A 25,467-nucleotide genomic window follows, 5' to 3' on the forward strand; every position below is an offset into this window, starting at 1 on the left:
ATCTTGGTGACATTTTTCTTGTTGCTAATTATTATAACGTGTTATAACTCTGTAGTGTAAACATTGTATTATTAAACCAATTCTGTAGCGTTTAGGTGTTTTATGTGATAATGGGACTGACGTAATTATATCTTCAGTACAGCGGTTTGTTTCAGAATTTAAAAGATTTATTTTAAAATTTAAATTGGTATACCCGACCATTCTATTTGTTATATACTTTAAAACTGTTATAGGAACTGAACATGAATTGTCACACCTTTTATTTTATATCATCTTGATCGATAATATGTTAACACAGATCTCTCTGAATAAAGCTTCCATTCAATTCATAGCCAGCACACGAGACGCTCTTCTTTAAACATGGTGTCAGAACAACCGAACAAAAAGAAGTGCCTACGAACCTAGTTGAATTGGAAAAAAAAAGAATAACATTGAAATATTCCGTCGCGAAAATCAAAACATTTCATTTGGAAAGAGTTACGAAGGTCATAATGGCTCAACCCCAGCCGGAGTTAGCAGCGGGAAACCCGATTGTCATCAACAGCAGTATTCCGTTTCCAGAGTCACTCAAGCTGGACGGAAACTTGCGGGAAAACGTAGAGCTGTGGAAGGATGCCTTCGAAACATACATAATCGCGTCAGGAGTAGAAGGACTGTCGGAGCGTGTAAAAATTGCCACATTCAAATCGGCGTTGGGACCCGATGCAAGAAAGATATTTAATTTATGGCCGCTGGATGAAGGGGAACGTAACACCGTAGCCGCATGCCTGGAATCTTTGTCCACACACCTGATTCCACAGAAAAACGTCAAGTTGGCTCGATATGAATTCAACCAGTGTCGCCAAGAGCCAGAGGACAGTAGTGGAAATGCGGAAAATATGACTAGTTTCATCAACCGAGCAAGAGCTTTGGTGAAAGACTGCCAATACGGAAATCTTGAAGATGAGATGCTTCGGGACAAGATCATCACCGGAATTCGCGACATGCATTTGAAAAAGAAAATGATCGAAACAGACAACCTTACATCGGCTAGAGTGATCGAAATGTGCCGAGCTGAGGAAGCAACGAGAGCTGAAATGGAGCGAAACCAGTGGCTCGAAACATTACAGCCACAATCGCTAAACAATATTACAGGAGGATATAAGCTTAACAAACGTTGTTCATTTTGCGGAAGGGCCTACCACAAAAATTTGCAGGAATGCCCTGCACGCGGCGCTAGCTGCAACTATTGTGGGGTAAAAAATCACTACGAAGCAGTATGTAAGAAGAAAAAAGAGGAAAGCAAACAATCTAACTTCACGGACACATGCAAAAAGCGAAACAGGAAAAAAGTAAATACTGTCGAAGAAACGGAGCAACTTAGCGAATCGCTGGAGAGTGAGAGCGATCAGGAATCGGTTACAATGTGCCAATACCTGTATAGTCTGAAGCAAAAGGACGATACGTTGCTGAAAACAAATTTAACCTTTTTGGATGCGAATAAAGGCGAACGCCTAGTGCAGTGCATTCTCGACTCGGGAGCTACATGTAACGTCATAGGAGCGAGTAACGCAAAGAAAATTATCGGTGACAAGCGGCTCCGTTTGGACAATCAACATGCGATCCTAAAAGTGTTCGGCGGTGGAAGAATTCGTTCTCTGGGTAGAACAACAATAGACTGCGTCCATAACGGAGTACACTATAAGGCAATTTTCCACGTCGTTGACTTCGAGCAAATGCCTTTGCTATCAATGAAGACATGTTTACAACTCAAGCTGATCCAACTTTGTTTTTCCGTGATAGACGATCAAAGATTAGCAGCAAAACAAATTTTGAACAAATTTTCGGGAGTCTTTGTCGGTCTTGGAAAATTGGAAGGACGTTTACATTTGGATGTAGATAAAACAATTCAACCCGTTGTACAGCAGCCACGTCGTATCGCGGTGACTCTGAGGGAAGAACTACGCCAGGAATTGGAAAGGCTAGAAAAATTAGGAGTAATCGCCGAAGAAAAACGTCACACTGACTGGGTAAGTAACCTAGTACTGGTTAAACGAAGTAACAAGCTACGTGTATACATCGACCCCGTCATGCTCAACAAAGCTTTGGAGAGACCACACTTTCAGATGCCTACTCTAGACGAACTATTACCTGAGTTAGCAAACGCCAAGGTCTTTACAACAGTCGACGCGAAGTCAGGCTTTTGGCAGATTGAACTGGATGAAGAAAGCTCAAAATTAACCACATGTTGGACGCCCTTTGGACGTTACCGATGGTTACGGATGCCGATGGGTATAGCTCCAGCACCTGAGGTATTCCAGCTCAGGGCTAACGAAATCATTCATGGCCTCCGAAACGTTAATGCGTTAATGGATGATTTCATGATTTTTGGTTGCGGAGAAACTATGACCGAAGCCATGATTGATCATAATAGAAACTTGGAGGCTTTTCTTGAAAGAATGAGCGAGAGAAATATGAGATTAAACCCGGATAAGATTAAACTCTGCCAGGAAACCGTAAAATATTTTGGACATATTCTCACGTCAAGCGGGGTGAAACCAGATCCGGACAAAACAAACAGCATTCTGAATATACCTCAACCGAAAGATGTCGCAGCAATCCAACGCTTCCTGGGTATGGTCACCTACCTGGCACACTACCTACCAAGTCTTTCTACCGTCGCAGAACCCCTACGTCGCCTAACAATCAAAGATCAGCCCTGGATTTGGTCCCGTGAGCAGAATGTAGCTTTTGAACGACTTAAGCAAATGGTTTCAACGGCGCCAGTATTACGATACTTCGATGTTACAAAAAATACAATTATCCAATGTGACAGTAGCAGCGTAGGATTAGGAGCTGTTCTCCTCCAAGATGGACATCCAGTCGTTTACGCGTCTAAGACCCGACGGCCACTGAACGTCGTTATGCACAAATCGAGAAGGAAACACTAGCTATCCTCACAGAGAACAGACGTCCATCTTCAGCATTCAACTTGTGTAAAATCTCTAACGGTTTCGAAGGTAGTTTGGATATCTAAACCAGGTGCGCTACTGTCGTCATGTTTTTTTGTAGCTGAGTTCGACAGAATTGACAGCGGTTATTCCTCTACCCAGTCAAACTAGTCCGGAACCGATTCGGACTTCCAGCATGAATTCCAGCTCAAATGTGTCAACCGATAGAGTCGGAATCGGTTGTTTTCTTTGAGCTAGATTCCACGCTGAATCCATCCAGGATTTCGAACCGGTTCCGGAATCGATTTGACGGATAGTTGGGATAGGTTGGTGTGGCGGCGCTAGTGTTTTTCGTATATTAATTCAAATGTTTACACACGTTTTTAAAATATTTTTGTTCGATCATGGATGTCTGTTCTCTGTGCTATCCTTTTTGCTTGTCGAAAATTTGAAATGTACATACTCGGCCGCCCAGTTACGGTTCAAACCGATCACCAACCTTTGATCAAAATTTTAGAAAAGCCTTTGGTAGAAGCACCTCTACGGATCCAACGGATGCTACTTGGACTTCAGCGTTATAAAATTCTCTTGCGGTTCACCCCAGGTAAGCAAGTGATTATTGCAGACATGCTATCCCGTGCGGCAACGAACGAAAATGACGACACATGTCGGGAGATTTATGACATTTACTTCACCGAGACGGAACAGCTTTGTGTTTTAGATTACCTCCCTATTTCGGACACTCTTATCGATAACATCAGGGTGGAATCACAAGCAGATCCTGAAACCCAATTAATCATACGCTATATCATCGATGGGTGGCCGGAGAAATATGATGATGTCCCTGCATCCATCCAGATCTATTGGAAATATAAACACGAATTAAGCACTCACAACGGAATGGTGCTGCGGAATGATCGTATCCTTATCCCACGCAGTCTTCGAATGCGAACTTTGGAGAAGCTCCACCAATGTCACTCTGGAGTTGAAGCAACAACTGAACTAGCTCGAGATACTGTTTTTTGGCCTGGAATTACTGACCAGATCCGGCAGCGTATCCAACATTGCGACGTTTGCACTAAGTTCTCAGCAAACCAGCAAAACCAACCAATGCAAACTCACCAAATTCCTCTGTACCCGTATCAAAAGGTTTCCATGGACATCTTCGAATGCGAACTGAATGGTCACAAGTCAGTGTATCTGATCACCGTCGACCATTATTCCGATTATTTCGAAATTGACGAGTTACAGACTCAAACCGCAGCTGCAGTCATCAAAATATGCAAACGAAACTTTGCCAGGAATGGCAAGCCACAAGAAATCAGTACGGATGGAGGTCCGCAGTTCATGAGCGAGGAATTCTTCATTTTCGCCAAAGATTGGGGTTTCAAACACAGCGTTTCTGCGCCATACCACCAACAAGCCAATGGGAAGGCAGAGTCGGCGGTGAAAATCGCTAAAATGTTACTGAAAAAAGCTAACGAGTCCAAACAAGATTTTTGGGAGCTGCTTTTACAGTGGCGCAACATACCGAACAAGATGGGTAGTTCACCAGTCCAGCGTCTGTTTAACCGGCGAACGCGTTGTGGAATACCGATGACTGAAAGAAAATATATGCCGAAAATAGAGGAGAACGTTTCTGAGAAAATTTACCGAAATCGTCAGCATACTAAATTCTACTACGATCGAACGGCACGAACTCTTCCAGAGCTTGAAGCTGGGCAACCCGTTTTTGTGAAACTTAAGCCGGGAAACAAAGAATGGATTCGAGGAACAGTGATCAATCCTGTTACAGATCGTTCAACAGTCGTAGCCGTAGGCGTTCAAGAATATCGTCGAGATAATACCATGATCAGACCAGCGAATACAGCAGTAAATATCTCACCGAAGAAAATCAAAGAAGAACACACATCAGCAGTACCGGATGGCCAACAATGGACACCAACGGTCAGCGATCCGATTACTTCGGTATCTACTCGTCCAAGTCGTGTTATCCAGATTCCCACCAGATATCAAGATTATGAAATGTATTAATAACGATATGTCATGGAAGAAAAAGGAGATGTTATAGAAACTGAACATGAATTGTCACACCTTTTATTTTATATCATCTTGATCGATAATATGTTAACACAGATCTCTCTGAATAAAGCTTCCATTCAATTCATAGCCAGCACACGAGACGCTCTTCTTTAAACAAAAACGCGATTAGAACTGTGTTTTAAATACATAGGGCAGGACAGATACACTGACTGCATAAACTGGGAAAACAATTTTAAGTCCAGTAACGCTTAAGACATGGCTTGAATTTTAATCGAAAAAGAACACCCGCTTAAACTGCTGTTGGGACGGAAAGTTAAAGTTTTCCGTTTTGTGCAGTACGAAACAAAAGTGTTTGAAATTAGAAAACAAAAAGTTCTGCTGGGAATGTGATTGTTTCCGATGTAATTACACTCAGGTTTTTTTACGCGTGGGATACAGGCCGCGTAACTGAAAACCGCGTAAATTTCAAAATCCGCGTAAAAAAATACAGCGCAAAAAAAAACCGCGTAAAAACCTGAGTGTACTCTCCTATATAAAATACTACGCTGCTGAACAGTGCAATAACCACAGAAGCACGTTGTCAAATGCCTTACTGATAAAAAACATCTAATCAAAATATAACCGAAATATGAAACATGAAAACCAATAGGCTCTTTACCCGACGCAGCTACAAAGCACCGTAAACATGGATTAACAAGTTACAACGCACACGCATGTATAAAAATAAACCCCACCCACTTTGCAAATCATTCTGTGACACCGTGCTGGTACCCGAAAAATCCGCACACGGCCACCGCTGCCGAAAATACATAGCGTCTACCGCTTATTGTAGTGCCCAGACACTGCAGCCAGGATCTTACCCGTTCGACATAAGAACAAAAACTGATTCAAACGTGTACGCGTCACCTCTATTTATAAACTAACCGTATATGGTTTAGTCACTTAGGTGCGAGTGTGTGCAAATGCCAACGTTGCCGAAAATCGATAGCGCTTATTGTATCGCCCGGAGACCAGCCAGAAAGGTACGGCCAAGATCTTTGCATGCTTCCTGCCACATCTTTGTCAGATGTTTTGCTCGATTCGTGCTAAATTCTACCAGGTTGAAATTGCCAGGATCTTTGCGCAGTTTGTTTGAGTTATGCCAGGGTTTTGCTCGGTTCTTGTCAAAATTTGCCAGAAAACGCGAGCGAAACCAAGTTCACCCTAGCTCAACTAACCCGACAGGATACGCGCAGAAATCCGACAGGGCTACCAAACCAAGACTGACAGAAGTCTAGCAAAGCTGTCTCTGCCAGAAAATTTGCTCACTGGACTGCTGTTAACATAAAATATTACTTGGCATCCCTGTATTGGCATTTTCGATTGACCCCTAAACTGAGTCAGGTTCTAACTAGAGCACTCTAGTTAGAGTGTGGTCAAGAGGCCATGACGTATCCAAACGAACATGAAATTTGACATATTTCTTGAGCGTATTTTCAAAACGTCATATCTGCAATGAGTTACTCTCTTTGTTTACTTTCTCTTCTGTTAATGATTCAGTCATTTTAACATTTATCCCTCAACTCTTTGCATAATATGCTAGTTAAAACCACCGTCTTTCGATCTGTACTGTAAAATAAGTGAAAAGTGTTATAGTGACGCCGTAAAAATCGAAAGAGAAAGTAAACAAAGAGAGTAACTCATTGCAGATATGACGTTTTGAAAAAACGCTCAAGATTTCTATTGTGTATACGTCAAATTCCATGTTCGTTTGGATACGTCATGGCCTCTTGGCCACACTCTAACCCAGTTAAACTCATTCCGGAACCGGTTCGGATTTCTGAATGGAGTCATTATGGATTCCAAATCAAATGCAACAACCGATTCCGACTCAGAATCGGTTGTTACATTTGATTTGGAATCCATAATGACTCCATTCAGGATTCCGAATCAAATTCCGAATGGTTTGACCGGGAACTAGAGTGCTCTAGTTCTAACCCTCTAAGAACGGTTGGTTTCAAAATCGTCCAATGAAGGACGTTCGTTGGACCAATTTGGACAACGTCCAAATAACCGTTCAACGAACGTCCATCGTTGGACCCGTGTTGAACGATTTTGAAACAATTTTTTAGACGTCTCAGTGGGAACCCCAACCGCTGTCAGCAGGGATACCAGTTATCTTTTTCGAATGTCTTCACATTTTATAGACAATGTCTTCATTTGCCAGCATTCTGAATCGGTTATTGATTTTGAGCCAGAATTCGGGTATAAATCAGTCAGACATCCGAATAAATTTGTCTTCAAAATGAAAAACTCGTCTTCACAACATTTCAAATGTCTTCAAAATGAAGACAAATCTTCAAATCTGGCATCTCTGGCTGTCAGTTCATACATTTTGACAGCAGTTGGGGTTAGATACCAAACTGACTCAGTTTCGCTTCAAACAAAAACCACATAACTCAGTTCCGCTTCAAGCAAAAATGACATAAAAATCGCCGGTTGTTTATTTTCACGTTCATCAGGTGTTATACATTTACAGATTTTCGGAATATAAATACTGTTTTAAGGCTAGTTTACAGTTCGGAAAACGTGTTACGGGATTTGGGTCCCTGTGTATTTTAAATGGAACTTGGGATTTCAAATCCAGTGACGGGAAATAAGTCTACACAAAAATGACAGTTTTCCAGAAGTGTAAACCCAACCGCGGGAAACATCACGGAATTTCAAAACTTCACAAAGAAATCCGGCCGAGTACAATTCAAAACAAATTGTTTCCGACGGAGAAAATAGTATATTTTATAGGGTTTGCAATTCGCTGCAAGTTTGATACTGTTTCTATTTTTAAGAAGCAGCAGAGTTTTTGGTTTAATAGTGGAGAGATCTCGGCGGGAAATTTTCCCTGATCAAATCCCGTGAGCCATTTTCCGAACTAAACTAACCTTCAAGCATACAGTGTTTAGTTTTGGAACCGTTTTGAGCATGTGTAAGAATTGAACGCTCAGTAGTATGCGTAGGAAAACTTGTGTTCAGCTTTGGCACTGGTTTATCCATATAAAACCTTTTCAAACCCCAAAAGAGTAATATTAGTCGATTGATTAGATAATTGCGATTCAAATTTTGTCAAATAGTTGATGGAAAAACAATCGACTGATTGATCGCAGTGGTGCTTTTGAAAACGTGGCTGTGGTTCTTTTCATTGTGGGGCTGTGTAGCGTGCCTCTGCACAGTGTGGTGGTGAGACAAAAAATCAACTTTCAAAAGCACCATTCTGATCGGTCAATTGTTTTTCCACCAACTATTTGGCATAATTTGAATCGTGATGATCTAATTAATCGACTGATATCGATCTTTAAGGGTTTTGAAATGCTTTTATATGGATAAAGCGGTGGTAAAGCTGAAAATAATTTTTTCTACGCATACTAATAAGCGTTCAATTCTCTTACATGCCTGAAAAAGGTTTCTTAAACCTTAATCCCTTGTTATATATAAATTTATTTTTTTTAAATAGGTCTTAATTTCAGGTTATTTGTAATCATGATTGGAATGCGTGCAAATATTTTCAACGAGACTTTTTTGAACGAAACAGATCAAGACGCCAATTCTGTCCTGATGGAACTTGACAAAGGTGAGTGTCGATGAGGATATGTACACATAATAGGTATTACCTATGTACTTTATGTTATTGCGAATTTCACCCCTAAATATATTCACAGCAAGATAATTTTGCCACACGAAAATATGCTTTCACCGTATCTGCCATAGATTGGTTGCTGCGAAGTTGCGGTGACTAAGAGCACCAAAGAAATCACATATTGTCAACTGAACATCTGTATGAACTGCATTCTATGAATATCAATTTTATAAAAAAAATCGTTGATTTGATGCTACACTGCAAATAATCCGCACATTGAATTCAAGTTTTCAACACTTAATTTTGCCGCATCTGTCTTGACAGTTAGATCTCATGTGTCAGACACTTATGTTTCATATGCATGGTTCATTCAAGTTAAGTGTCTGACAAACGGTTGTTAAATATAATTCATATAGAATTTAAGTTTGCATCAACTTGAATATTATCTTATTTCCTATAAAAGTCATGCAAAAATATGTTGATTTTTAAATGGAAGAACATAGGTATCTAAATGATTTAAAGATTTTTTTTGGTTCATTAAATATTTTTTTTTATTTGAATTTAACTGAATACATTCTGTAAAAAAAGAAAGAATGCGTATGTTAATGTTATACAAATTTTACATATATTACAATTAACAAATATTATTAACACCTAACCATCGCTTCCTCCAAGTTAAAAAATCATCTTCTGTAAAGTCATGGACCATCGATTCCGTTTCCTGCAAATACAAGCTTATATATAAATAATGCAAGCAAACATTTTCAGCATTTACTTACCATCCAAAATCTTCTTTATAAAACTTACAATTACAAACTTACAATTAGGTATTTCCGCTTGTTTTGAGACTGATTGTGGAACAGTGAAATTATAATGGACTTCACACTAAATGTTTCCAAAGTTGTCAAAAACATGGTTTTCATGGGCACAACATTTATGATTTAATATGCCGACACTTAAAATTTAAATGTGATGACAGTCAAACAAGCCATCGGGTGGCACACTTATATTTTAAGTGTACTATTTTGTGAAAGACCAAAAGGAAAGTTATTGAGTCTTCAGCGTGATTTTAAACTTAAAACTTATGTGTCGAATCTCTTCGAAAGAAAGTGTACCTTATTTATAGTGATGAGCAAAACATTTCTGATTCAATACGCTGACTTTTAACATTTAATTGTGATAACACTTAATGCTGCCGCATTTGTCAAAACCATGGATTGGCCAAAACATTTATGATTTAATACCGTGACACTTAAAATTTAAATTTGATGACAGTCAATCATATCATTGCGCGGCACACTTAAATTATAAGTGTAATTCTATTAAAGGGCAAAGGGAAAGTTCTTGAATTCTCAGTGTGGCTTGAAACTTGAAACTTATGTGTGAAATCTCTTTGAAAATATGTGTAGATTATTTGCAGTGTAGGATAGGATCCGCCAGCTGTCACCTATTTTTTGAACCAATTCTGAACCAGCTCGTGATTGGACGAAAGTGACATTGGCAAACGTTCGGCTTGGAAACTAAAAGTACTAAAGGGCTGCTTGGAAGTGTTGTCGTATTCTGATATGAAACAAAAAACGACTATTGTTTACTGTGTTGTTTTTTTTGTGTTCTCGAGATGCCGCTTTCTTCCCAAATAAACATCTTATGATCCAAGAGCCTAAAGGGCCCCACACACGTTCAGTTTTCCTGTCAGTTGGACTGAACCCTGATCGGATGAAAAAACAGCGATTAACTGAACTGAGCGTGTATAGCCCCACAGCAGTTTTGCGTTCAGTTACATCAGTTTTCACTTCAGTTCTGCCAGTTTTCTTTGCCGTTGTTGATGTCGGGAATTGAGGCCAGAAGCGGAGGCACATGAAAACAATTTTCAAACAGTGTTTACTCTTTACCTGTTTCTTGTTAATCAACACTTTTGTTATAGAAAACATTGTTTTCTTATTAAATTAGTTAATTATTCTTCCGAATTGCGTCTTTTTCGAATCATGGGTTTGATTCTTTTTGGTATAGGACAAAAACTAATTGAAATAAATTGGGGGATTAAGAATATAAGTGGTTTCAATTAACCTTATTAACAGTGGTATTGTGATCGTGAAAGTGACGTTATGGATGAAATTAGTGTGATACGGCTTGGCCGCATAGCAGGATCTAAGGCTCCGCAACGGCGCAAAACCGCTGAAGATCCCTCGGACGAGGTGGACTCAAACCCGCCGTCGGAAGTGAAAGCAAAACTGTGATCCACTCGTTATCCCGTTATACCCTAAGACAAGACGTGACAATAAGGGGGGCCGTTTTTGTTCCAATTTTATGTCAGAATGTTCCAGCTCCTGATTGGTAGATTGACGTTTTGCACCGTACGTAATGTTACTGCAGGAATATCGAAATTATGTTTTGCAGTGTTGCTATATTTATAGGAAAAGATTGTCATTACTTTCCACAAATAAAATTATTATCGTTAAAAAAGTAAAAACGACTAAATTGAACTGAAATTGCGCGGCAAAGTGAAACAAGTATTTATCATGCATTTACCGTATACGTGGTTGATCAACTTTAACAAAAATAAGACAGAAATCACACTGTAATCTAAAATTATTCAGAAAATGGCTTCGTCAAACTTTACTAAACAACCATCACATGGAAAAAACGTGTCCTTCATCAATATAGTGAATTAAAGACGCAAAATTTTGTCGGCATAAAATAAATTAACAAGACTATATTTTCATTAATAAAAACAGCAACACTGTTCGGAAGATTTCGGCAGGGTGAAAATGTGCGAAAAGAAGAATGCCGAAGGAAAAATAAGAAGCCGATTGTCACGTCTTGTCTTAGGTTATACCCTAAGACAAGACGTGACAATAAGGGGGGCCGTTTTTGTTCCAATTTTATGTCAGAATGTTCCAGCTCCTGATTGGTAGATTCTGACGTTTTGCACCGTACGTAATGTTACTGCAGGGATATCGAAATTATGTTTTGCAGTGTTGCTATATTTATAGGAAAAGATTGTCATTACTTTTGACAAATAAAATTATTATCGTTAAAAAAGTAAAAACGACTAAATTGAACTGAAATTGCGCGGCAAAGTGAAACAAGTATTTATCATGCATTTACCGTATACGTGGTTGATCAACTTTAACAAAAATAAGACAGAAATCACACTGTAATCTAAAATTATTCAGAAAATGGCTTCGTCAAACCTTACTAAACAACCATCACATGGAAAAAACGTGTCCTTCATCAATATAGTGAATTAAAGACGCAAAATTTTGTCGGCATAAAATAAATTAACAAGACTATTTTCATTAATAAAAACAGCAACACTGTTCGGAAGATTTCGGCAGGGTGAAAATGTGCGAAAAGAAGAATGCCGAAGGAAAAATAAGAAGCCGATTGTCACGTCTTGTCTTAGGTTATACCCAGCGTCGCCATAGTTGCGGATTTTTCCGCAATCTTGCGGATTTTCCGCAATTTGAAATAGAGTTGCAGATTTTTCTGCGGATTTTCTGCATTTGCGGATTTTTTGCGGATTTTTCATGAATGAATCAAATGGTTGGCCTTAATTTTTCAATTTTAAATTGTATGTTTAATCACAATACGAACATTATATTATTTTAATAAATTAAATTATGCGATCATTGGCGTACAGGGATGTAGCCGACTTTGACATATAGGGGAACATGGGCAGACTTGACCAGGTTTTCAGCTAAAGCTGCATAACTCTCTAAAAAGTTTTCAATCCTTCAAAACTCATTGAGATATGATGTAGAAAGGTAATGTGCATGCTTATGATTTTTTTGCAGAATTTTTAAATTATTTTTGCAAAAGATATAAAAGTTTTTCGGTGAACGTTTTCTCCGGTTAACTGCGGGGGACTTGACCAAGGCCTGGGGAAACTTGACCAAGCAAAAATTGAAAAACCAGGACAAAAAATATAGACATAAAACATACTGTAATCCTTTTTTCCATATTGTCCAGATCCTCAGGTAACAGTAAAAAATATAAAAGGGTTGCGTTTCATAAATTTCGATTTTTAATTGTATTTCATTTTAAGGATTATCGGTACTGCTTACATTGCATGTTCACACGTTACGAAAGTATCCATGTTACTGCTAACCTTGACTACTAATACTAAATTATATAGACTGGTATTTTAGGTGGGATTTTTGTGAGACGTGATTAACATTAACAGTAGATACCACAGCGTAGTAAATATCAGAAATTTGGTATCCTTCTTCAGATTATTGTCACTTGGTCAAGTCTCCCCAACATTGGTTCTTACGTTCGATGTCGTGAAAATTTTAGTAATAATAATTCCAATGTTCCGATTAATGTAAAATCGTTACACTATAAGGAATAAGATGTGATATAAGTACTTTGAATGTAATTATTAGTCGAGTAGATATGTCTATACAAAATTTTAAAAAAAAATTACATAATTTAACTTAAATTTATTAATTACGGAATATTTTCTATAAGGAAAGGATTTTTTATTCCAAAGTTTTAAAATTACCTTTTAAAATTACAAAGCATAGAAATTTTTTTGAAAATTTTTTGGAACCTAATTGACTTCGTCATAGCCAATAATAGAATTCTGCGCTTGGTCAAGTCTCCCATGTTTCCCTACTCACTTAACTCAGCTATAAAATTTCCGGAACGAGTAAACAATTGATTTCGAAACGGCAAAGTAAATTTTGGTTGCTGAACCTCAGCGAAATAGTTTCAGCAACCATTGAGAACTCAATAAAAATACATTAAGTGTTGATTATTTTCGACCGTGTTCCTCATCAGCTTGCTGTGGAAAAGCTAAGGCGGACTAGACTGCCGGACTGGCTGACTAATTGGATCTTCTCGTACCTTACGAACCGTAGCGCCTCGGTGCAACTTGGATCTATACTCTCGGATCCTTTCCACATTTCATCTGGCGTTCCTCAAGGGAGTCATCTCGGACCTCTTCTATTTGTGCTCATTGTGAACAACCTCTGCAGTGAATTATCGTCTTCTAAAGTCATGTATGCTATTGATCTGAAAATTTACCGTGTCATTACAACTATGATAGACTGTTGTGCATTGCAAATGGACGTCGATAGGATCATTGACTGGAGTGACAGAAACGAAATGAGTGTGAATATTCAAAAATGCAGCACAATCACAATCAATTTTTCACGAGTTGGACTCATCAAACGCAACACTATGCATTACACTGGTACGCAGTATTCCAGAATATGGCGTTACTGTTTGGGCTCCTTATCACACCATACATATTAATCGTATCGAACGGGTACAGAAGAACTTTATCAGGTTTGCACTTCGTCGGTTAACCTGGCAAAATCGTTTCCAGCTTCCTCCATATGAAGATCGCTGTACCCTCATCAATCTCCCTACGTTACGAGACAGAAGGATCTTTCAAAAACGACTTTTCATTTTCGACCTTCTGACAGACAACGTAGACTCTCCTGCGCTTCTAGTAAAACTTGACCTCAACGTTCCTGGAAGATCTTTCCGAAGAATTGATTTTTTCCTACGCTCCACACATTGCACGCAGTACAATCCTTTGGATGTTTGCTGTCAACTCGTCAACAGTGTATCATTTGTTTGATTTTAATATTAGTAAAGAATCGTTCAAATTAAAAATAGGTTTAAGTTAGTGTGCGATGTAACTTTTTTTTATTGGACGGCAATACAAGTGTTGAAGTTCGACAAAAAATACTATAAACTGAGATTGTTTCTTCGATTCCGCTTTTCTCGTTGTTTCAACTATTCGCTAAGTATTACTTTAAATTTTTAAGCATTAAAATTCAAAAACGCTAAAGTTTTAAAACTTTACAGATTTCAAAGTCTATAATTTTGAAAGCATAATGCTTTAAAATCAAATTTATGAATATTTAATTTTTTGTTTTGAATTTATGAATATTTTTCTTATTGATTTTCAATTTATTAAATTTCAAAATTCTTGGATTCTCAAATTTTTATATTTCCGATTTTTAAATTTTGAGAAGAAATGGAACTTTAAAATCTTTGAATTTTAAAGTTTTTAATGTTTAATCCTTTAAACCTTATGTTTTTTAACTTTTTAATTCCCAAATTTTGATTTAATTTATATATCACAAAATTTTCGATTAACATATCTTCAAATTTTAAAATCTATAAATTTTTAAATGTTTAACTTCTTGAATTCTTAAATATATTTACTATTGAATTTAATTTTTTTAACGATTATATTTTTAAATTTTTATGCATTTCAACTTTTAAAAATCAAAATTTCAAATTAAATGTTTAGGCCTGTAAATTTTTAAATTTCCAATTTTGAACCTACAAAAAAAAATAATATTTTAATTTCTTATTAGATTTTTAAATCTTCAATTTTTTAAATTTCTGGATTTCAAATTTTCAACTTTTTAAATTTTTGAATCCTCAGATTTTAATATTTTTTTTTTTAATTTTTATATCTTTCAATTTTCAATTTTTAATTCCTTTAAACATTTAAATTTTTGAATATTGAAAAAAAAATTTTTGAAGTTTTAAACAACGTTTTTTTTTAATTTCATAGTTTTTAGATTTTTAAAAAATTTTATTTCTAAAATTTTAAATCAATTAACTTGAAATTTTGAGGCATTTTGATTTTTAAATTAGTGAGTTCCTGAGATAGATTGTTTTTATTTCGATTATAGACGTTTTAGCCTTAGGGTCATTTGCCTCCTTTTTCAGGATAGAAAAATCTCTTTAGAAAACTCTCTAACTCTATGTGCGAGATTGATAATTCAATCCAAGTGAGCTGCGAACGATTTATTATCTACGCTATGCCCGCCCCTTTGAATTTGATTGACGCATCCTCAAATTTTTGTGCTTTTTGGTCATTTTTCAGTTCAGGCTTTTTTAATTTTTCGATGCTTTTTTTTTAATCTTCATTATTTTTTATTTTTGGAATTTATTAGGTTTTAATTGTGATTTTTCGATCATTTAATTTTCAATTTGAAAATATAAATTCATGATTTTTTTAAATGTTCCTTTTTGAAAATTTCTGGTGCGCAGAACTAAATATGCGTCTGGTCGAATTTCCGTAGCTCCTTTAGTTCATTGAGAAAGTGGATTTTCTCCCAAATTCACCGGCGAGTGTGGAAAAAGTTTTCAGTCAAACATTTGAAAATTGAAAAATAAAAGTTATTCATACATATCGATAATAGATTGTAAAAACGTGTTTAATCCACCTAACAGTGTGATGAGACATTTCTTATAACTCTTATCACTCTTCGGATATTATATCGTTTGAGAACATTTAGAACTTGATGCTTCGCGATGTTTTTGATAACACATACTACATGGGATAGTGGCAGGACTCAGAGAATCGCTCAAATCAGCATAGGACAACATCAGTGCTAGAAATCTCAAACCAAATCAATGGGAAAGCGAAAAAATGGCCCATAAAATAGACATACCAACGAATTTTTGTTAATGCTCTGTTAATAAAATATCTATATTGTGGTGGGAAAACTGAATTTTCCTAAAGGGGTTATATATTGTACTGAGCCAAAAAAATCGAAATTTTTTTTTGAATCGATTTGAAGTTTATACTTTACTCAAATTTCCAACGCGACTGAGAACTAAGAAACCAACGCTTTTTCTTGAAAAAGGTGATACTAGCAGTGATACCATTCAAAGAAAATTAACAGCGAATATTTCCAGACTTGGTTTTATTTCCTATTTAAGAACTATTATGTGCACAGTGCTCTGAAAATCTAGCGAAATCGTCTTAGGGCACCAGCGGGTCTGTAAAGAATACTAAAAATTAATTTCTATTCCATAATTTTCAGTTCAGCAATTCGAGAGATCGTGCTCACCGCAAGCCATGAAAAATAGACTACGTTGTGAAGCGATGGTCACTATTTATTAAAAAATCACGGTTAAATAAAAAATTAAACTATTAAAAAATTTCAAATAGTTTATAATTTTCACAAACTTATTAGGAAAAATTGTTTAATAAGCTTTCGTAATATTGTGTAGGAAAAAACCTGAAAATTTCAGTATTTTCTCTATCTGCAACATATAAACCCTTAAGTATACCAATTAATTGGAATACGAATTGGAAAATGAAATGTACCTATTAATGTGAAACACAGTGAATAATACATACCATAAAGACCTATTTTTATCAGTCTCATGGCGTATTTTAGGCTGACAAAATGGGGACATTGACTAAATCGGGCAATTTTTTTTTCTTTATAATAAACTGAAGCTGTTAAAATATTCTTCTCGTCCCTTGATGTAGTCTGATAACTATTTCTGATTATGATGAACTTTTTATTTTCGCATATTTCGCATATCTTCATGATAAGGAAAACATGCTCAAGAAAGGATTTACTCGAATTCAGTCTTGTTCGTTTGCTAGAGCCCATCAAACATATGTTCATATTTGGCTGATAAAATTGGGGTTTCAATGTGTTATAATAGATATTCAGCATTCGAAGAAGTTTCTTTTGAACGAGTGTAGAACGACTTTGTTTCCACTTACTTGAAATAAGCGGCGTAACCAGAAATTCGGTTTGGTGAAAATCGATCATACTGTCCAAACGGCATAATTCCGAAACCGTGATTTTTGAAGTTTTAAAATTATGCAGAATTGATTTTTCAGAAAATAGTTCATGAAAATAGTTCATGAATAAAATTCACCATAAATACTTCTTGGACGATATACCGTCAAAATTATTTTATCAAATGATGCGCTGTTTAACGTTTGTAAAACTCATCGAAGATACTAAACCTCCGAAATTGGCGGTTTCAAAATTATGCTATCTTGACCTTAAATTACTGTTTTTAAACACTTGACCTATACATATAATTGGTCATACAACAAAAATCAAATGCTCATCAAAATCGATTAGAACCTGCTAGAGTCGAATGGAAATCGTCATTTTTCGTCCAATCAATAAAAAATTCAATAGCAGCCGATGGGAAGGTTGTACCTTTCATTTGAGACTAACTTTGTGCAAATCGGTCCAGCCATCTCTGAGAAACAGAGGTCACATTTTTTTCCACATACACACATACACACACATACATACACACACAGACATTTTCCGATCTCGAAGAACTGAGTCGATTGGCATATGACACTCGGCCCTCCCGGTCGGGATTAGATTGACGAATTTTAGAGTGAATGAGAATGGGGAAAACATTTTTAGCAAATGTTGAAAGTTATGCATTTTTTTGGTGAGCAGTTCTGTTTCATAAACATTAAATCAATTTTATCTTCGCTTCCTATTAAATAAAGACCCTTATTACAGTACATCTCTACAAAAACGAGCTCAATTTGAAAATAAATCTGAGGATTATGATTGATTACAGAACTCTGGAATTTTCTATTGGAATGTTTTCAGGCAGGAATTTGATATTGATGCAATTAGACAACTGTGAAATCAAGACCAATAGATCAGTTACATATCAAGACCCCATTCCGACAATTTATCAAAAGTCCTCATGATGTTTACAACAACAGGTTATCAATCTATGGATCAGATAATTGTTATTGTAATATTGAATTAAATCAGTCAGCATCAATAAATTTTCAACTTCAATCCAATATTTTTTTTGTGGGGGGGAGGGTTGTATGGTGTACCCCAAAACCTTCTCTTGGCTACGCCGTTGCTTGGAGCTATTTATTTCGCTTTTCATTTTCCGATATGTTTCAGATCGATCCGATGGTTATAAGTTAGAAATATTGCAGTCAGAAGGTTCGCACAAATGAACATTTTAGTACTGATAAGTTATCAAGTTCCTTCCAGATAACTTGGAAGTGTTTGGTGATTATTTCTAGCGGTTGTAGATAGAAAAATGAAATACAAAATTCGTTTTATCGTAATAATGTTTGGCTTATTTCAATGGATTATTACTATATTGAACAATAAATAGGCGACAAAGAGTAATCAACAAACAACAAGCCATAACTTTTAAAGTATTCAAAATAGATATTTAATGTCTTCAGCAAAGTTATTCGCAAAAGTAAGAGCTACAAATTTGCTGAAGGCATCATTTTGATATAATCACTTCCAAGAAAATTTGTGAAAATATATCACTCATAGGGGGATTAATCACCAAAAGCACAATACCAAAAGAAAGGGCATATTGCCTCCATTAAATTCTCCTAAGATACTATTGACCTAAAATAAGCCGTTTTGGCGTTAATAATAGATTACATGTTTTTGGTCATATTTCTGGCAATGGGAAATGATAAAAATCTTTCGTCGGCATTTAATGTTAAATATCTCTTTTGATAATAGTCCGATTTCAACAATCTATAGCTTGTTCGAAAGGTATTCGTTAAAGCTGTCTAAAAACATATAAATTGTTAATCTATATTGTCAATTTCGGCAGATAATTCTAAAAAACTGCAAAAAATGCCATTTTTACGCATTCAAACATTCATATCTTGGAAACTAAACATCAGAATCAAAAACAAATTAATAGCGTTCATACTGTTTTTTAGTTCTTTCATTTAAAACTGGTTTGAATAAGATCGGTTCAGCCATTGCTGAGAAACACGAATGAGAATTTGTCCGTTACATACACACACACACAGACACACACACACACAGACATTGTCCCAAATCGTCGAGCTGAGTCGATTGGTATATAAGACTCGGCCCTCCGGGCCTCGGAAAAAATCTTGAAAGTTTGAGCGAATTCTATACATTTCTTTTATAAGAAATGTAAAAAGCTTGAAAAGCCCTTAACGGTGAAAAAAAAATTATTGTTTGCGGATTTTTGCGGATTTTTACGTCAGCCAGTGATATCAAATTTGCGGATTTTCCAAAATAAATAATGGCAACGCTGGTTATACCCAAACATACGGCTAGTTTGAGTCCGCCTAAGCGGCAACGAAGTCGAACAGCACACCAAAAAAACGACGTGGCGTAACCATATTGAATTCGGCTATGCGGGCATAAGTTCCATCATGCTAACTTCGCCCATAACGTAAGTTGCGGTAATTGTTTACTTTGGCTACTTTTCCCTCTGTAAGTGGAAAACGTGTTTTTCTTTCGTGAATATGCTAGTTTAGTGTTGTAGATTCATAAAAGAGGCGGAAAGCGAAAATTTTTAATAATTCATTAATTAGCTTTAAAGTAAGGGTTATTGTGCTCCCGAAAGTAAGGTTTTTGGCGAAGCTAGCTTAATGTGGCTATGCCGCATAGCCGTAGTCCTCACACTCGTCATCGGAAACGTAAGCGAACCTGTGATCCACTCGTTTACCCGGTATACTCAAACATAGGGGCTATCCCTACACCGAGATAGAATAGCTATTGAAATCCATAACAACTACTTATGAATTTGCGCCACAAGGATCCCATATAGAAATCATAAACGTGTCTTATGATTTAGAGGGGAAGTTGGTCATTGGATCACTTACGAATTTCATAAACCATACTTATGAAATTCTGACTATGCTCTTATGTTTTTCATGCCATTATACTTATATTATTCATCATGGTAAGAGATTGTAAATAAGAACACCTTTTATATTTCTTTTTTCTGGTCATATATTTTTAAAATCATTAAACATAATTTACATACGTTTTCAAACAAGTCTCCAGTTCACCTACTTGCCCTTAGTTTCTGAAGCACTATGGTTCGTCTAAGTATCCATTGTAAAAGTTTCAGTCATACCACAATATTGCTTAGGTGCTGTCAAATATATAGAAAGAATATGACACAATAGTCAATGAACACAAAATAAATACTCACATTTACTTTCCATTCGTTTGAAACAGCTAGTTCAGTTCAATTGCAACACACCTAACTTGAAGCTAATTCCACCAATTTTGTTTTAACTTGTGACATTTTCACAATACTAATGTTTATAATAATCTTAAGACTCGTCTATGGATTCAATAATGCGAACTTATGAAATTCATGTATTCGCTTGTGGAATACATAAGCGTCTAATGAAATCACAATTGCGCAGGTTCATAAGTCGTGATTTATGAAATTCTTAAGTGCTTTTTCCTCAGTGTAGTTTAAGTCCGACTGAGCGGTAGCGAAGTCGGACAGCATGAGTTTCTGATGACAATTGCAAGGAAGGCTCGTCCAGCGGATCCTCAGCGGCTTTGCGCCGCTTCGGATCCTTGGATTCGGCTATGCGGCGGTGCCGCATTAAACTAGCTTCGCCAAAACCTTACTTTCGGGAGTACAATAACCCTATGTGCAAGGTTAGTAGGTAAAACTTATTTTTAGTCTCATAAATGAATTATTAAAAATTTTCGCTTTCCGCCTCTTTTTTATGAATCTACAAAACTAAACTAGCATATTCATGAAAGAAAAACATATTTCCACTTAGAGGGGGAAAAGTAGCTAAAGTAAACAATTAACTAAGTTTCTCGAGCGCTATATCATCGTTAGTATGGTTAGTTGTGTTTTTGTAAATTTATTATAAACTATTTTAGGGCTTTCCTTCTGATTTTTAAATATTTTTTGTGAAATTAATTTAGGACTGTTTTCAAAAGAATTAATCCATTTTTCGAAAATTCCGTGTTTCAGAACTTCCTGACCCCCAACACAACCCCAGCCGAACACGTTACGTAAACTTTTCGATTTATTTTATTTGGTCGATAATGCGACATTTACGAAAAGTGAACCAGTTTACATAAAAATCCGACTTATATTGAGATTCAATTGAATACCGATCCACTGCTGCTGGAACGAGTTATTCAAATTCACCAGTGGAAATTCTGTCATTAAGTCCTGTTTCGGTGAAGCATGATTTAATCCAATTATTATTCCACTGTTATTCCGTCCATACCCACATCGCAAGAAATTTCTCCATTGATGAAGGGGCCTTACTATAAACGATTTGTCAAAAACTGTTTCAACTTTAATATTCACCAATTGAGCTAAGAAGATCAAAAAAATCGTATTTTATTCTTTATTTACACTGAGTAATATGTAATGCAACACAAGTGTAGAATTTAGTTTTATTCTAGTTTTCAAAGTTAGACAGCAACATTCTTCGCAGTCATTCTGAAATAGCTTAAAAGGCGTAGAATATTTTGTTATTACTAGCCCTAGTTTCACCAAAATGTAGCTTACACTTATAGCGTAGAATTATTAGGGGGCGTAGAAGTTTGTCATAAAAAACAATTTTTTCTTTGCATATTTACATTTTGTTTAACACAATAAATAATTAAATAAAATCGTTTGGGGAAATTCGAACTATTGCAAAGTAGCAGCTGTTGGTGCCAAGCTTCGCCTAGGCAAATATAACATTGAACCCAATGTTGAGAGCCGAGTTAAAAATTTGAACAATTTTTTTTTTATATTTTCTAAAATTAGGATATAGGTATTAAAAATATTCTCTGTAAATTTCAGACAAATCGAACCATTAATTATAGAGATGCATAATTTTGAACGTACTGGTTACTTTAAGAACCCGTACACAAGTTTATTCTCGAAACCATTGTTTCGAGGTCGGTTCCATGAATATCTCAAGAACCGTTCAAGATTGCCCATTGTCATGTTTTTCCTTTCTCATATAAAGACAGGCTATGCAATCACTCCAAAAATCTTTCCAATCGAGGCGCGGAGGGCCGAGTATCAAACACCATTCGATTCAGTTCGTCGAGATTGCAAAACGTCTGTATGTTTGTTGCAAAAAATGTCACACAATTTTTTCAATTTGGACCGAATTGCACAAACGGTAACGGTATACCGCTCCCATAAGATGCTGTAGCATTTTTAATTGATCGGACTTTTGGTTCCGGAGTTACGGGTTAAAGAGTGTGGTCACATCAAATTCCCATATATGCTAATGACCCATCAAAGTAGGTGCCACCTATGACAGTTCTTAATACTCCGAGGAACTCGCCAAGTTTCTGAGCTAATGTCGCACCTATTTCCCAGCAAGCTCTTAACCCTTAAATACATGAAACTCATTTTTCCTCGGTGTTCATTTTTTTAGTTGCATGCGATATATTCCTCTTAAGGCTTTATATCACATAATTCGGTACCTTGCCAAATGGCAACAGTATGCATTTAAGGGTTAACCGATTTTTACAAACTTGATTTCAAATGAAAGATAATACTACTTCCAGTGACTGCTATTGAATTTCATTCAGTTCTGACTTCTGGTTCCGGAGTTACAGTTGTGATTCGTTGGTTGGGCCACAGCCTTTGACCAACTAACGAATTTAATTCGCTAGTTGGACCGACTGACAAATGTCAAAAACTTTCCAAAGAAGACATTAGTAGTGTAAAAGATTGTCAGATGGATTGTCAAAGTCAATTTGACATGAGATTTTGACGCTCAGACGCTTTTTAGTTGGACAATGGTCCAACTAGCGGAGGTCCAACTAAAAAGCGGTTCAGTTAAAAAGTGTCCAACCAGCGAATCACGACTGTATAGGTCGGTTAATGCGGTAACATAGAAATTGCTCATATAAACTGGTACAATCGTAATACCTCTTAGGTTAAAAAACTATTGTAAGGAACACCAAATTACTTCGATTCGCAGGCCTAGATCACTGATGGGGAATCAAAGATTCTTGGAATATATTGTCCACTATCGATCGGACATATTCCAGGACTAAAGTCACTCAGGTGATGACTAACCTAGTCTCAAATGGAAGGTATAATATGCAGTTCGGTATTGGACCCCCATCTACCCCTCCCTTTCCTTTCTCTCACACTCCTCCCTCCCCTCACTTCTTCACCACCTCTCTCAGACTTGCGAAATTCTTCCAATCATACGGTTCTACAGCTCCCTCAAGCTATAGCCATTCCGGCACCGGTTCCGGGCGGATGGACATTTGACGCCATTTTGAAAACCAAGATGGCGGCTTTCGGTTACCATAAAACAGTGAAAATCACCATCAATATGAGTGTGATTTGAAAGAGGGTGGTCAGCAAAAGCCGGAAATTGATAATTGACGCCATTTTAAAAACCAAGATGGCGATTTCCGGTTACCACAAAGCAGTGAAAAGCATCATCAATATGGGTGTCATTTGAAAGGGAGTGGTCAATAGAAGACAGAAATTGATTTTTGACGCCATTTTCAAAGCCAAGATGGCGGCTTCCGGTTATCACAGTGCAATGCAAACCACCACCAATAATGGCGTCATTGTAAAGCGCTAGCGGTCAGCAAAAGCCGGAAATTGTTTTTTGACGCCGATTCGAAAACCAAAATGGCGGGTTCCTGTTCCAAAGAAACAGTGAAAACCGTCATCAATATGGGTGTCATTTGAAAGGGGATGGTCAGCAGGCGACGGAAATTGATGATTGACGCCATTTTGAAAACCAAGATGGCGGCTTCCGGTTTCCAAAAAACAGTGAAAACTGCCATCAATATAGATGTCAAGGGATTGGTGAGAAGAAGTCCCAAGTTCATTATTTATGCAGTTTTGAAAACCAAGTTTGCGGTTTCCAATACTCTTCCTGTCCAAATCGTTTCAATCAGATGGCTTGATGATACCTCTCAATTCCTATTCTATGTATGGGTCATTCCACGCGCAGCGATCAAGGCACGTGTAATCGACCTTCACGGATTTGAATCAAATTTGGAGGAATTTTTCCTCTAGGGCCAATATATAAAAACCCAAATTTTTGTATCAATTGAATCACCCCTCGGGCCATGGGAGCACCCCCCGTTTTGACAAATTGTCAAAACTCTTGATTTCCTTTTGAACATATCTCTGGTTCTATTTACTCTAGGACCAAACCGTAAGATGGGTTTTGAAGAAAATTGTTCAAGGAGTTTAGAAAAAATATTAGTTTTCGGCGGCAGTCCTTCAAAAACCATTTTTCGGATGGATTCTATAGTATTCCTGAAATAGAACCAGAGGTATAATCAAAAGAAAATCAAGGGTTTTGGCAATTTGTCAAAACGGGGGGTGCTCCCATGGCCTGAGGGGTGGTTCAATTGACATAAAAAATTAGGTTTTTATATATTGGCCCTAGATGAACAATTTCTCCAAATTTAGTTCAAATCCGTGAAGGTCGAATTCAAGTTTGCATTTTTTTTATCACTTCGCGTGGAATGACCCATATGTATGATGATAGATAAAAGCACATAAAATGTATTGTTATGTGTGCATTAAACAAAACATTTAGTGGACATACACCCTTATTCTTGTTTACGACGAATGCAAGATTCGTTCGAAAGTGGTTTGTATTCCTGTTTACGACAGCAAAATCAAATGGGCTTAATATTCGTTCGAATCGCTTGCGAACGAATCTTGCATTCGTCGTAAACAATAATAAGGGTGATAATTAATATACGTCCTGAAACTAGAGAAATAACATGAACAATGAAGGAATAATTAATATAATGCTCATGCTGCTCGTTACTAATATAATCAAAATATCATGCAGTGTTTATATCAATCAATGAAAAGTGTCAGGTATAATGATGAACATAATGGAAAAAAATGAATAAAATCAATATTATGAACAAATCGAAAATTATTAATATAATAATAACATAGCATAGCACAGCATATACGATTGCACAAATCGTAGGTGGCTGTACAATGATCAGCTAATATTCAACAAGATATCCACTATACCATGTCGCAAGAAAAAAATTTGAGATTAACGCGTGTACACTAGACTGCCCAGAAAAATAATGAATATTTGAAAACTCAATCGGCCCACCCCTGAGTCAATTCCTAGTTCCACCAGGAGTACTTGCTCCAAATTTGAAGCAAATCGGACAAGTCTAGCTACCGGACTAACGTGCCTGAAGTTTGTATGGGATTTTTCGACAATTTATATGGAGAAAACTCACTAGCTCGCATTTTACCGCTAGGTGGCACTGTATGCATCGAATTATCGCTGTAAATGAAAATATAATTTGATTCTCTACAACTTTGTCCAAGACTGCTAGTCAATCCGGCTTTGTTAAAAGA

The 25,467-nt window shown here is 36.6% G+C and overlaps 3 protein-coding genes across 3 annotated transcripts in view; all 3 read left to right on the top strand.

The window, feature by feature from the left end:
• The first annotated feature begins 491 nt into the window (after nt 1-491).
• LOC131675855 (uncharacterized protein K02A2.6-like) lies at nt 492-2,930 on the top strand. The gene has a single exon (XM_058954991.1). It carries the CDS (start codon nt 492-494, stop codon nt 2,928-2,930), a length of 2,439 nt encoding a protein of 812 aa, XP_058810974.1.
• A 627-nt stretch (nt 2,931-3,557) lies between these two features.
• LOC131675856 (uncharacterized protein K02A2.6-like) lies at nt 3,558-4,964 on the top strand. Its single transcript, XM_058954992.1, has one exon. The coding sequence runs from the start codon at nt 3,558-3,560 to the stop codon at nt 4,962-4,964; it is 1,407 nt and encodes a 468-aa protein (XP_058810975.1).
• Nucleotides 4,965-7,912: 2,948 nt separating this feature from the next.
• The window catches only part of LOC131682388 (integrator complex subunit 7), a 1,467,711-nt gene continuing 1,450,156 nt past the window's right edge, over nt 7,913-25,467 (top strand). The window contains exons 1-2 of the mRNA XM_058963863.1: nt 7,913-7,935; nt 8,474-8,577. Coding sequence (XP_058819846.1) covers nt 8,487-8,577 — 91 coding nt within the window. The 5' untranslated portion in view covers nt 7,913-7,935; nt 8,474-8,486. The remainder of the gene's footprint in view (nt 7,936-8,473; nt 8,578-25,467) is intronic.

The sequence above is a fragment of the Topomyia yanbarensis genome, chromosome 1, assembly GCF_030247195.1.
Source record: "Topomyia yanbarensis strain Yona2022 chromosome 1, ASM3024719v1, whole genome shotgun sequence".
Taxonomy (NCBI): Eukaryota; Metazoa; Arthropoda; class Insecta; order Diptera; family Culicidae; genus Topomyia; species Topomyia yanbarensis.